Raw genomic sequence first — 14,522 nt, forward strand, 5'->3', positions numbered from 1 at the left:
AGACTTTTTCCTTCTTTCACCATGCCCACAGAGGGGTTACACAGTGCTGAGGTACTGCAGTGCAAAAAAAGCAGAGTCAAACACAGAGATTTCCCCCTCACTCATGTTTCCCTCTCAGTTGTACTGATATGCCAATATGCCACATTCAACAATTCTACCAGGCCTTTAAAAGCTGTACAGTAAGGAATCCTCAATTTTGAACTCTCTTGCTTTTGAGAATGGAGGCTATATTGAAACATCTCCCTGTAACAGAGACAATTAGAAAAATAATGAAGGTAAAGTGGATTAAATCTGTGTATGTACATACATAAACAGCAGAGAGAACACGAAATACCTCTGCTTTCATTATGTGATATGCAAATGCCAATGCACAGCTGCTTTTTTTTGGACATAGAGCAGATTCTATGAATTCTATTAGAATGCATCTGAATACACCAAGTGATTTCCCTCAGTTGCCTACTCAATGGGGACAAAGAGAGCATTATCTGCAGGTGACAAGAGGGACAGTATGAAAGCTGGGGCAGTAAGGATGTCGTTCATTAAGGGAAGAACTAAAGAATTCATTAAGGTGCACTGTGAGGCAGGCAGCCTTGTAAGTATTCTCTGATGTGCCAATAATGTCATAACAAATACCTAAGTAAACTAATTAAGTAGCTTTCCCTCACATTAACATTGGTTTTAGTGTCACTCAAGCTGTGGTCATCTACAATTTCAGAAACATCCTTGATCCCCTGGTACCCAAACACTGTTCTGAGGGTGTCTCGACATTCTCCAACAACTTAGAGCAACATTCTAGCAAGAACACTGGAAACCAAAGCAGTTTGTCTTGATAACACAACATAGTTATTTACCTTAAGAGTGTGACAGGCAGCCACTCTTCTAGGACGAATCTATGCTACTACATATCATTCATTTTCCAGGCAATTTTTTAAAATACATTTTTAAGACTAGTGAGCCCCACATTTAAACTCATATTGTCAAAGTAATCTACCAAATCATTTCCTCCACCAGCAGCATGAAGACAGTGCATTGTGACACCTCATACATATTTAATAATAGCCTGATAGGCTGTCATTAACATCAAACAGCAATCTAAGTTTGCTACATTAAACATGATCCCTGTGTTAAGAGGACAATCACAAAGTGCCTCCAAGATCGAGCCTGTAAGAAATACCCACCGACTTGAACAAGGTGTAATGAGGCCAACTGCACTGGAAAAGCCACACATTGGATTTAAAATTAAATAATAAAAAAAAAGCAAGGAAAAAAAGAAAAAGCTTCAGTGGGTCATAAGACCAGACATGCCATAAGGCAATCTGTCATAGAGTACTCATATTAGTAACTGTTGTGTCAAAACTGAACATTCAAAAGAAAAGACAAACCTTCCTTTATGTTTTATGAAATGTAAGCCCACAGAATTAATAATTCATGAGATGAAGAAAAATATCACATTTGGCTATAAATATTAACAGACGCTGTCAACCTGCTTAGAACTAAATTTTGACTGTCCTACCTCACAATTATCAATTTAGAAAGGAATATTCTTCAAAAGCTCAAAAAGTAAAAAAAAAAACAGCATGAAAGTCATTAATGAAAAAATTAACATTCTCTATTCATGTAGGTCCCAAGCAAAACAGCCCAACTGTGTTCAGTGCCTGGTGCTGCTGAGTGAACACTAATTGACTGGCATTGTTTGTGCCCACAGTGGTGTTGTGCTGTGTTGACAGCAATAATGCTGGTGTGCACACAGGGAAAAATGCTAAAAGGACATACTAGACTCAAGACACAGTGGAAAAGGGGAAGGGAACAAGAGGAAGTTGTTGTCAAATGACAAAGAAACATTTAAAAAGGCAGTTAAAACTTCACAGAAGTTTTAGAATACAGAATTTTATATAATGGGTCTTGGATAAATTTTACTGATTATCTAAATAGGCACTTGAATATTACAAAAAAACCCCAAACAATTAACCCATAATGCACAACCACATATCAGTAGACACACTTCATGTGATCTCAAAGAAATATGAAATATATTTTTAGCAGTTCAAGTTCAAGATCTGGAAGATACTTCTGCTGTATGGCCACAGTTCTCTGCTTTCACTGCTATTATTGAGAAAAGAATATTGGAACTCAAAACACAATTGTGCAAAAATACCCAGAATACCATTAAAATGGATTGTTCTAAATGGTGACAGTGCTTTTCCTTACAGGCTTTTTTTCTTCTCCCCAGTGCTAATATAACTTCAGTCTACTTATGGCCCCATCTGCACTTACATTCTGAGCAAAGTGTTAAAAATACTTACATAAGCCTCAATATTGGCATACACTAAAAAAACAAAAGATAAAACTAAACACCTTACTTTTCTCAGATCCTGACATTTGCACTGCATTTCACCCAGTGATGATCAACAGAATGAAAAGCCAAAGTTGAACATTACAAGCTCTTATATTTTAAAAAAATTTAATCCCTACCTTTATCATTCTAGAGAGATCTCCAGCATCTGCTAATTCCAACACTATGTTCAGTTCATTGTCTTCAATGAATGAGGCATAGTATTTAATTACATTTGGATGATTCAGTTGCTAAGAAAGCAAAATAGTAATTCACATTTTAGTGCAGACCACACCATGTTTTAAGACTAACATAAGAAACATCTTATTTAGGCAAACAAAACAACCCCTAAAATCTATTTCACTATGATAGAAATTAGAAGAAGTATATGCTGATAAGAAGCATTTACAAATATTTGCAAAAACAAGATGGCATTTTAGGATCTACAGGGTGACTGACACTGCAGTTTTACAAATTTGCTTCAATGTATATATTCAATAGCATGCTAAACTTAACTGGAAGAGCAAAGTTAATTTCTGAAGTAGATAGCAAAATCAATTTTTGAAGTCAGGATTTTACTATACAAAGGACACAGTAATTTAATTTTGGCAGAAACTTTTACTACAAGTGTTACTCATTACAGATTTACTTCTCAATATTAACTTGTAAAGTAATAAAGATCACAAAATTCTTCAAAGTGAGGCATTTAAAAACACTACACAAAATACAGTGGACACCTCAATTATGTCTATGAAAAACATAACACATTTTTTGATGACAGTTGCACATTTTCTAAACTCTTACCTTAAGAAGATCTATTTCTTTGATGCAGTCAGCACGGGCTTTGGCATCCATTAAATCAAATATCTGCACAAGAGATAAAACATTTTTATTAAGTGATAAAAATACAGTAAATTGAGTAATCATTATCATTATTTCATAGCATCCATAAAGCAACCTGAATTACGCATTTCATGGCAAGATGCAATATTACAGTAAGAAGTATTTCTAATGCTCTGATGCATTGATTTAGTGCTGTGGCCACTCTTTTAGCCCCCTCATAGGAAACAAGTCCATTTTAAGTACAAGCTTTCCAATGACTTAATTGCCACCTCTGCATATCTGTTCCAACACACAGCAATAATTTAGCACACCTTATAAATGCTTCAAATCTCAGGCTCCTATCCCATTCTGGCACACCTTTTCACAAACTGATTCCTTAGTACTGAGCATACCTTTTTACCCTTTACTCTTGTTACAGTCTTCTATTTCAATTCTAAAAAACACATTATTTTACTCTCAGGATCAAAACTTCATTGTCACCTCCAACTCCTTCTCTCCCATTTCCTTCCCTTCAGCCACCAAAGAAGTGACTTGGATTATGCTATTTGTTTATTAGGGCCCTTTTTTCTAAGCCTTTATCTGTAACCTTGATTTTTATAGCCTTTTACAGTTAGACATCTCTGCTCTTCGTTTTTCCCCCCACCTCATATCTACTCCAAATTATTTTGCAATGTATCTCATTTTTGCCTTCTCCAGTTAGCCTGAAGAATTACTCTTCACTAATTTCACTTTTTGTTTGAAGCACTTGTGTTCTGCCATTAGAGTCCTTGCCCAAATTCTACACATCTATATTTAATATGATGTCTGTTTTCACTCCCTTTTTCACCACCTCTGGGTTTTCACTTCGCTAATGTGCACCTCCATACACTATTTCTCTTAAGAATGACCAAAATGCTACTTCCTCTAAGAATCCTTCCTCTCTCGTTCATGATTACCTTCTGAATTTAACAAAACAAAACAAATAATCTCCAACTTCTTTCTGGTCTGCATATTATATTTGAACTATCCAGAAGAATCAGGCACCCTCAGCTTTATTCATCACCACAACATTTACAAAATTACCTTTTCCAGTTAGAACTTCTCATGCATGTCATGTTTCTAGATAGACAGTCATCAAAGAAAAGATGTATTATGCCCTGTGAAGATCACAGGTATCAGTTCCAAAAGCTCAACAGCTGACAACTTCTATTTAATATCTTGCCACTAACTCCAGAAACAAAACTATGGATTAACAGCAGTGTCAGTACTGAAAGTCTGCAAAGAGGTCATCTCAAACCAGCTGCCTGACTGTTCACACCACTCACACCTTCCCTCCCCCATCCCAAAGAAGTTCAGACACATCAGGGAGTCTGCACATGATTTGCTGAACCTCACCTTCATTTTCTACACCACTCTGCACAGTGAGTTTGTCATTCCTTTAATCAATTAAAGGAGAAGTCTGGAAACCTCATGTATGGAGCACAGGCCCCACAGAGCACACAAGTCCTTGACTAACCATTACTTCTCTTCACACATCCCATCTTCTGTCCTCAAAGCTGGTATCAGAAAGGAGAGCCTGTAGTAGATATCAGACTCACTTTTTGAAGAAGGGAAAGAAAAAGTAATTAAAAAAAAAATCAAATACCAGACTAGCAGATAGTAAGAAAAGGGGTAGAAGAGAAGAAAGAAGAAAAAAAGAAAACAAAACTACTGAACAAGAAAGAAAGGGAATAAGCCACTACACAGTTACTTGTATACTAATGCCAGGATGATGGGAAATCATCCCATCAGAGTTAAAAGCAGTCATTAAAGCAGGAGACTGGGGGTGACCTAACAAACACAGCAAGTTAAATCATAAGAAAGGAATGCTAACACTAAGAAATAAAGAAATTTCACACTAAGAAATAAAGCAATTTCACATGTAGTAGAAGAAAAGAGTAATATATGTGAAATCACAGGTACAGGTATTAAAAGATAAGTAACACTGACTAAAATAGAAAAGAGCTTATGAGTTCAAGTTGGAAACTTAGTGAAGGAGATGAAATAGCCTGCATCTGTTATAGATCTGCACTTTGCATGAAAAAGCCTTGTCCTTTAATAATTCTAACAAACCATTTAAGTGCTAGGGTTTGGTACAGTCATGAGGGAGTCTAATGATTTTCCTAGGAAACATTTTAGAAAATCCTAAATATTACAGGTAGCACATTAACTGAGGAAATACTGAGAAGGCATGAAATCAAGTATTTTTCCTTATTACCTGAGAGACCAGAACATGGAAACATTTATACAGCATCTCCCAAAAACAACCAATGAAACTGTACCAGGAAGCAAGGGAAAAAAAGGGAACAGGTACAAGGGAGCATCTTGAGGCTTCAATTTTTGTTGAGACCTAGACAACAGTGAGATAAGATCATTCCTTCTAAGTGATACAGAGATTCAACTCCAAACACCCTGGAAAACCTAATCAAAACTGGGGACAGCATTCCAGACTAAAAACTGTACACAAACTATCTCTTTGTAAGATTTGGAAAATGACCAGAAACAAAGTTTTGAGATTCAAACCAAATGAGCTTCATTGTGTGACAAAACAGGGCAGCCTACACCTGCTCATGTGTGTTCCAATATGCCAAGAGGCACACCAATATACCTATTCCAGGAACAACTCCCTACACACCTAAACAAACAGGTTTTCCAAGAAAAGTTTTTTTACAAGCTAAGCCTCTGCTAGGGAGATGAATCAGTACTTCTCATACAGCAATAACAACAAAAATAAAACCCTATACTCAGGCCTGCGAAAAATTGTGAATCAAGGCATAGGAAAGAAAGACAAAATTTTGTTTGTGTATTCTGGATAGTAATCCCAGTACTTCTAATTTGTTATTAAACAGCATGGAATAGACTAGACCAAGCAGCTGCTCTTCCCAAAGGACAGACTTAAGTTTTATAAACATGACTCCCTCTACTTGTGTTGCACTTCATAAGCATCTCTGCAAATTTGTCACAGCTTCAGCTAAACTGAGTAGTTCAGAAATTACCTAAATTAAATATAGCAAGGCAGTAAAAATAAGTCTTATCTGATCTGTACAACCACAAATACAGACAATCTTAAGATTTACTGTTTAGCATTCTTGTGGTTCTCAGATTTTGATCCAGATCTAACCTCAAAAGACTATAAATAGTATTTCTCAGAAATCTAGAATTTGAGTTTCACGGACATTAACTTCCTCCACCAATATATTTTAAAAATAAACAACTAAAAAAAGGTGAAAATATCATTCAGTCCATGGCCTCTGAAGAACCCCCGAATCACAGCAGATGCAAAAAGCTTTCAGAGATTTTCTCTCTGAACAGATCATCTTTTATTTTGCCAAACTGCTGCAGTTCAGAGGATGCCAGTATAACAAGCCATGTCAGCTCACACAAGGAGGTTACTGTAAACACAAGGAAAAAACCTCCGTGTTCCTCACCAGCAGATGACTCAACACTGAAGAACGTCTCACCCTGAGAAATGGAAGTGGCAATGAAAGACTTGGAGAACACCCTTTCAAGTGCATGTCAGAAGTGCACAGGACACCTGGCAGCACTCTGAGGGCTGTTCAGCAGGAGAGGCTGCCCTTTGCCTGGGGTTTGCTGCAGACTGGCCATCAGTGCAACACTGTGGAGGGATGGCAGTACTTCCATCACGACTGGAACACTCCATAGCTTTGCAGGCAGATGAATTCCACCTCCAGCTCCTATGACTCAGCAAGCCCAGCTGAAAGGTCAGCCTATGCTCAGCATGAGTGTCACACAGACTCTCTCTCACACACAAAACTCTCACTGCACAGACAGCACCCCCATGGCCATCAGCAGGCCACAGGTCTCACCCACTCCAGACACACTGCCCAAGGACTTGTAACCTTTTGTCCAGCCCTCCCTGGGACTGCACTCGTTTTCTGAGCTTGGTTTTGGCTGTAGCAGCACGTGCCCTGCAGCTGAGTGACTTAATTGCAACTAAGTCATTGCAGTCAAATGACTTGTGCCTAACCCCGTTTTAGATCCAGCTCGGCTCTGTGCAACTGCATGGCCTGAAGGAAACTACAGCAGATACAACAAAAGTCTAAAACAACTTTGGATTTTTGTATAGGCTTGGACAATAAGCTTTTGGATCAACACAAACCAACTGCTTGAAATCACCCAGTAAAGTCTCACATAAAGACACTACCAGCATCCTCCTCCCAGCAGAGCTCAGGTCACTGATGATGCTCCACACATCAGTTATTGGAAACCAGCAGTAATTAGACAACCAGTGTTACCATCACTGTAACTGGCTAACAATAAAAACTGCTGTATTTAGATTAGACTGCTAGGGTATTCACCAGACTAACAATAATTCCAATTCTTGGCTCCACTTATGAGGTCAGGATCACAGGGTAATTCAGTTTGGAGGCAAGTTCCTCCAGTCAGCATCAATTCTACTCAGCACAAACTGCACAGTGTAATTTATTCTTATTTAAACTTTTACTCCTTTACCCCCAATTTCTATTTTCAACTACTAAAATAAGATCAACATTTCCAAAATTGAATTATGATTGCTTTTAAAAAACTAATAAGCAGCAAACAATAGAGTAAATATTTCTATGATGTGCCAGTTTTCATAAAGAGTGTAATCAAAAAGTCTAATAGTGGTAAGCTTTTTACTTTCGTTAGCAATTACTGTCAAACTGCTTAAAACAATTAGGCAAATACAGCTAAAGAGGAGCATTTTAAAAAGGAGCATTTTAAAAAGGAGCATTTTAAAAGCCCTTAGCAGTTTTTTCCCACTTAGCAAGCACACTGAGTGACATAAACCTTTTTAGCTCTCAGTTTGTCATCTCATCCTGCAATCATCTGTGTACAAAGGGAGAGCAGAAGGACAAAGATATATTGACAGTCACACTTCCATGTGCTATGCAACTGCAGGATCTCTGGTAACTTTGCACTCAATCTCTTCTCTAGTACCTTCCTGTGAGCATAGATTACAGCCTTTTTCTTTCAGCATTCCAGAAATGTCAGCTGTAAGTACAGTCAAGAGATACTGGTATTTTTAGAATACTTTCTAAGCTGTTACAAGCTTCTGAGCAGGAACTGTTCCTATGCAGATGTGTAAACTAAACAAAGGAGTTACAGTACTTGAGTTTAACTTCCTGAGTGAAGTTCTTATATACACATCACCTAAAAAGCTACAGGCATAGCAAAAAGGTTTAGAACCACATGGAATCACCTTGATGGAGAACATCAAGGCCTAGTTTCTAAGTCCAGACTGTATCTGATCAATTACCAGCTACCAACTAAATCCATCATCTGAAGTGAAGTGCCAAGCTGGGAATCCACCCAATTCCACTTGCTCTAGACCATCACTTTTCCAGATTTTCCCTTTCAGCATTGAAAAGGATAAATTTAAAAGTTATAAACCTACATCTGTTCTGTTCAAAATTCTGTACACAATAAAACCAGCAAAAAACATTTCCAAACCAAATCACAAGCATGACTGCTGTAACATAAACCTTCAGAGAAGCAAGCAAAATAAAGACCCAAATGCACAGAAATATTAAGAGATACAATACTGAACAGCAACAAGCATTAGAGTATTTTGCCACCACAGCACTGCTGTGCTGAGACAATAGTGCTTCATACAGTGTGAAATTACAAGTGCTTTTCTAAGATTAATTAACTGTAATTCAGGCCTGAAGTAGCAATCCACTGACAATGTACAATGAATAATGAATGTCAGTCCTAGATAAAAGGATTCATTGTCTGAATCTCTAACATGGGGCCTCCAATTTTGGAATGAAAGAAAAAGAAAGATGGAACAATGTAAGGCAGAAATGCAATTAACCTGAAATTTTGTTGAAATATGCAGCTTTACATACTTGAAATTGTGAGTAGCTAGTATTTCCTTAAAAAATAGCTCCTAGAGTGAACTCATCCAGCCTTACAGTCACTGGCTTGATATTTACCACTCTTTTGCCATTTAAAGATGATTTGTGGCCAGTGATTGCTTACTCTGCCCTTGGAGTGGTCCTTGCTCAGAACACTGCCCTGTATCCCAGGTGTTCTGCTGCAGGGGTTACCCAGAGCTGCAGGAGCACAGAGGCACTGCTGCTTCCTCAGGCATCATCTGCAGTATAGTTTGGATCTCAGACTTAGCACCTGTTAAGAAACTTACCTAAAAACTTATCCATTTATACTGCTATGGTCATAGCTTACTTGGGGCTGACCTTTTCTGATGTTTCTTTAACTCAAAATATAGCTTAGACATTCGTAAAAGTTCAGTAGTGAAGATATGATTTTATTTCTGTTTTTATTTAGGTAATATTTTAGCAGCATCTCAGAAACATAGTTCTATGCTGGAAAGAGAGAGAACCTAATTATTACCTTCCTAAAACACAAATCAAACATGGGAGGATGAAGCACAAAGAGTACAACAGGAAGAAAAGACCCAGTATGCCATTTTGTGAATTCTGCTGGTTAAGTTACTATTAAAAAACCTGAAACAGCTCTTACTTTGCTACACACCCTAATAAAAACCAAATCAAGAATACTACTTCTTTCTGTCATCTGGACTCAGCAGCAACTACAAATTCAAGAAGAGTGGTTTCTGTCACCATCTGCTTGTCCTTTCTTCCACAGCATCTTACTGCTACTTGCTTCTGCTCCCATTTTATTTCACAAACATATATTTTGTACACATTAATATAACATTTATCAATATTGTACATATTTCAGCCAAATAAAATTTTATTAGCGAAAAATAAACATTCTTGTTGGAAAGCTTTGTAAGAACCCAAAACTGGCAATCCTTTTGGAACAAATAACGGGTTGAGATCCTGCTACTCCAAGAGAGGATAACTGAAGGATTCTAAGCCCCATAAGCCCTTGACAGCAGAGACACACATGGGGTACCACTACCAAATATACATAAAGGAAACAGGTACACATCTAACCCAGCCAGGAAAAAAAAATGGGGAGGGGATGGCACAGACATGACTTGCAAGATTGGAGAGGAAGGAGGGCATGTAGGATGTGAGAAGATGTGAGATGAGAATGGGCAGATAGTGGAAAAGTAGAAGTTCACATCTCAGTTACGTTACTTAACACGTTGTAGAGCATTTAGAGACTAAGCTGCCTTAATGTAGAGAGTGAAACCCATGCACAGGCATAAAACAGAGAATAAAGCCCCTCTCTCCTAACTGAAAGAAGCATTTCTCCTGTCCATGCTGAGCTTCCATTAAAAAGGCATCAGAAATAAAGAGTATTTTAATGTCAATAAAATCAAACATGACTGAAATCAAAAGGAAGAAGCATTATCATAGAGCAGACCCATTCTTCAGCTCCTCTGAAAAGTAATTACTTCTCAATAAAAGATATCTATGAAAATAAATTTTATAGTGAAATTATATATTGTGACTATATTTGCCAAAAAATATTTCTAGGCAATCTTAGGAAAGGTCACAGGAGCACAGTAACAATTTAGATGGTTTTCTGTCCAAAAAGAACAGCTTTAGATATCAACTATGCAAGCTGGAATGGCTGTGCCAAACACCCTGTGCTGCCTTCTGAGCTGTCATTATGTGCTTAGGAATTTTTTCCCCTTCCAGGTTAAGCAAGTCTCACTTCCTATTCAGACAGCAGTGTCCTACACACGTCCACCCTCCACAAGGAAAGTGACTTTACACAAAACACAGCCCCTCCTGATGTGCCCTAGGTAATAATTTCTACTGGAAAACCAACAACCTATATTGGACACTTAAAGACAATTGGAACCCTGTCACAATAAAGCCATTTGGGAAAGGCACAAATTTTTAACACTATTTCCTACCAACAACCAAGTATATTATTAGAAAATTAAAGGATTAAATATAAGTGAAGTAAGAAAGCTTTTCTGCTGTAGAAACCATCACCTGCATAAGGACAGTATGATGTCATCTTCAGACATTGAAAAAATCTTCTGTCAAATTGGGAAGTCTGCTGTGAGAATACAGCTACACATACTGACTTGTGAAATGCTGTTAGGAGTACACATGCTAAAATGCCTCTGTATTCTTAATGCAAGCACTGTTATAAAAATTTCATGGTTGGACTTTTATGACTTTCTTCAAGTACCTAAGCATTCCACATCCACCTTAATTGACATGCATTTCAAGTCACATTTGACCTTTTTGGTTCCTCACACGCTGAAAATGAAGGAAGAATTAGCCTAATGTTTTAAGACTGTTGATCAAAGTTCTTAGAATATATTTCAGCTTTTGAAGTAGTATATATCTGGCAGTTTTCCCAGAAGGGGGAACCAAGTCTCCTTTTTTATGACTGCCAGAACTAGCCCTGCCTCCTGGTGCTGCAGCACAGAGGAAATCACAGAAATGGAACAGCAAGTCAAGATATGACAGAGAAATTTACAGTGCATGCACTTAACTCAGCAAAACCAAAACTATTAAAATGCAGAAACTCTAGAAAATCTACAGAATATTACACATACTGTCTTGCAGTGTATAAAGGTAAAAACACCCTTTCAGATACCCTGTCAGTACTTCTTCAAGTATTATACTACACCTATCTCAAGATTAAAAGTGAAATGCCAATTCAAGTTTTGATTTCAAAATTAAACACGTTGTCAGAGAACTTTCATAGTAAATCCACAGGGTAATGGTCCTACAACATCTCTGAGCAGCTCCAAACAAAAAGAGAGAAGGGAAATGAGACTGGATGGAGGCATAGCTCGAGCTGTCTATTGCCTGTGTGACAGTAGAAATGTTTCAGTCTGAAAAGCTGTTTCCACTTAAACTGCTGCTTTTGATTTAAACATTTTAAAAATTGCTACTTGCTAAGACAAAGTATCTGAACAAAATTAGTCCATTTCTTATGTTAAAATTTACAAGTGCTGGGCTTAATGTTTCTTGGCCACAGTAACTTAATTTGCCTGCTGCTCTTCCATCTTCTGTGACAACTTCTGTTTCACTACTGGCTAAACCATGAACCTTGGAAACAGTCAGGCTCCTCAAGAAAAGTTTTGGACCAATGCAATTCACTTAGATCCACAGTGCACTTGCATTTAATTAGCATGGAGAGTCCCACACACAGATGTATTATTCATTAAGATGATCAGGTGAACTGAGCTGTATCCCAAAATCTGAAGGAAACTCTGAGCAATGGATTCAAGTAGAGTTTTGGTTTGTATTTGTCTTAGGTAGTTTTCAGTCTTTTGAAACAGTACCTCCCCTCCTTTTCACTATTACAATTTTCATTACATACAGACCTTATTTGATTTGTGGACTTTTGAAGCATGGCTACTTAGCTGAAAGATTACAGATGTTTATTCAATAAAAAAATGCATAATATATTTTCACACTAGACACCACTAAATATTCATATTATTTCTAGATTCCAAGCTTTGGTTAGGAAATACAGCTCATTTATATGTTTTCTCTTTTTCAGCAACTCTGGATTTTACTTTCAATTTCAAAACACTGGTTTGTGGAATACTATATAAAGTCATGTAAGAATTTTCAAAATTCTTAATTCCCTGCTATCTCAAAACATTTAAAAATTCATTAAAATCACATCAGAATGCCACATGCCTTTCAAATTTAACTGTACCAATCCTTTCAATATTTATACAAAAATCATCCTTACCTGAACCTTCTTCAGAGCCACTGGTACCCCATCCAGCAGGCAGGTTGCTCTGTAAACTTCACTGAACTGCCCACGGCCAATCTTCTTCTCTATTCGGAAATTGGCAAGGGTGTTGTAGCCCATGTCAGGTCGTAAGGCTTTCTAGAAGCAAAGATATTGCAAAGAAAGTTTGCATTAAGACTAAACCAGTAAGACTAATCACACCAGTGTAAAGATACATATGAAAGAATATGGTTTAAACGTTTAAAATTTCTCCATTCCAATGCATTAAAACCAAAACTGTTCCTGACTAATCACAAGATGTTCTAAAGAAAACATTTACTGTACCCTTTGTGGAGTGAGAATTGAAAATTATAAATTCTGGAGTGAATTTAGAATATTTTCAGCTTATCAGAAGTTTGAGATGTAGAAGAGAAGGAATCCTATCAGGCTTAAATTTGCCATGATTCCTATGTCCTAGCTCCCCTAGCATGCAAAAATTAAAAAAAAAAACCCTACCCAAATCCATAATAAAGGATCAGCTTTATGACAGTATTTTAATGTCCCTCTTTCAGTGGCTATGCAGTATATTTTTACATCTCCTTCTGCTGCTCCAGAAATCAAAATATGAGAACTCTCGTTTTGACAAAAGTGGTGCAGCATTAATGCTCCAGTGCATCCCAAAGCGCAGGAGCCAGCTTAATGAGGTAGTTATAGGCCTTTTAGGGAAAAGGTCTGAAATTACACTTCAAGATTTTAAATTCTCTACACAGAGCTGCAAGATACAGACTCTCTAAATAGGCTATATTTAAGAAGTATTGTGTACTTCCCATTAGAATTGGGAGTTGCAGCCTCTGCACAGCAACTTGACAAATATTATCGTGAACTACTAAGGCAGTGTGACAACCGCATGCTGAGAGCAAAGTCTCACTAATGTGTTTTGGCATGCAGGTTTGTAATCACACATTTACATATGCAATGACCTACATTTGCATGTCAGATCACACACTGTCTTGCTTTATTAAGACCGGGCACCTCCCTGTGCTTGGCGGCCAGAGTGGCGAGAGAGGGCCAGAGGGCCGTGTTTTTTGGCAGTTGAGGGATGAACTGCCACCAAGGATTAGGCTGATATGGCCTGAGCATTAGACACTTCATTAGAGGTAATCTGTTTAACAGTGGGCAGTGTATGTAAACTTCACAGCCCATTTGCGGCACCTTTTCCCCCCCATGGCCCTTCTTCAAAGGGCAGCGTGGCTGAGTGACAGCTTGTCTCATCTGCTCCCTTGTCCTGTCACACAATTTAGATGTGGAGATCTGACATGAGAAGCAACATAGCTGCACATCTCCAACTACCACGGGGTCTCTCCTCACCACAATGCAATTTGTGGGGAATAGGCTTGTGCAGGATAAAGATTTCCCTCGGTCTGAGACCGTAACAGAACAGATTATATACACTTCGCTAATGATCACATTACATTGTACTGCCAAGGAAATCGGTGAGACTCCGAATATCGCAGCTTCCACGGAAGAGATATCTCTCTGACAACATTAAAATAACCAGAGGGGCTCCCTTTTTTAAAATTTATTTTTTAAACTTCTGGCCAAACAATGTATTAAAACTGCAAGAATGTTATTCTTTTTCCTGTCTGAACAGACCCCTGTAAATCTCAGCCATACATTCGGTTGTGATCCTGCATACAGAAGAAATGTGGGGAGAGGAAAGATAAGCTTAAACATT

The 14,522-nt window shown here is 37.8% G+C and overlaps 1 protein-coding gene across 4 annotated transcripts in view; it reads right to left on the reverse strand.

The window, feature by feature from the left end:
- NEK7 (NIMA related kinase 7) overlaps positions 1–14,522 on the reverse strand; it is a 70,563-nt gene that overhangs the window by 39,067 nt on the left and 16,974 nt on the right. For all 4 annotated transcript variants that reach the window (XR_009487516.1, XM_059854460.1, XM_059854458.1 and 1 more), the window contains exons 3-5: positions 12,806–12,946; positions 3,137–3,199; positions 2,473–2,583 (exon numbers count right to left, since the gene is read on the reverse strand). Coding sequence is in view for 3 of the 4 variants with exons in the window: in XM_059854460.1 (XP_059710443.1) it covers positions 2,473–2,583; positions 3,137–3,199; positions 12,806–12,946 (315 nt within the window). In the remaining variant the exon portion in view is untranslated. The remainder of the gene's footprint in view (positions 1–2,472; positions 2,584–3,136; positions 3,200–12,805; positions 12,947–14,522) is intronic.

The sequence above is a fragment of the Haemorhous mexicanus genome, chromosome 9 (assembly GCF_027477595.1).
Source record: "Haemorhous mexicanus isolate bHaeMex1 chromosome 9, bHaeMex1.pri, whole genome shotgun sequence".
In the NCBI taxonomy this organism is placed as follows: Eukaryota; Metazoa; Chordata; class Aves; order Passeriformes; family Fringillidae; genus Haemorhous; species Haemorhous mexicanus.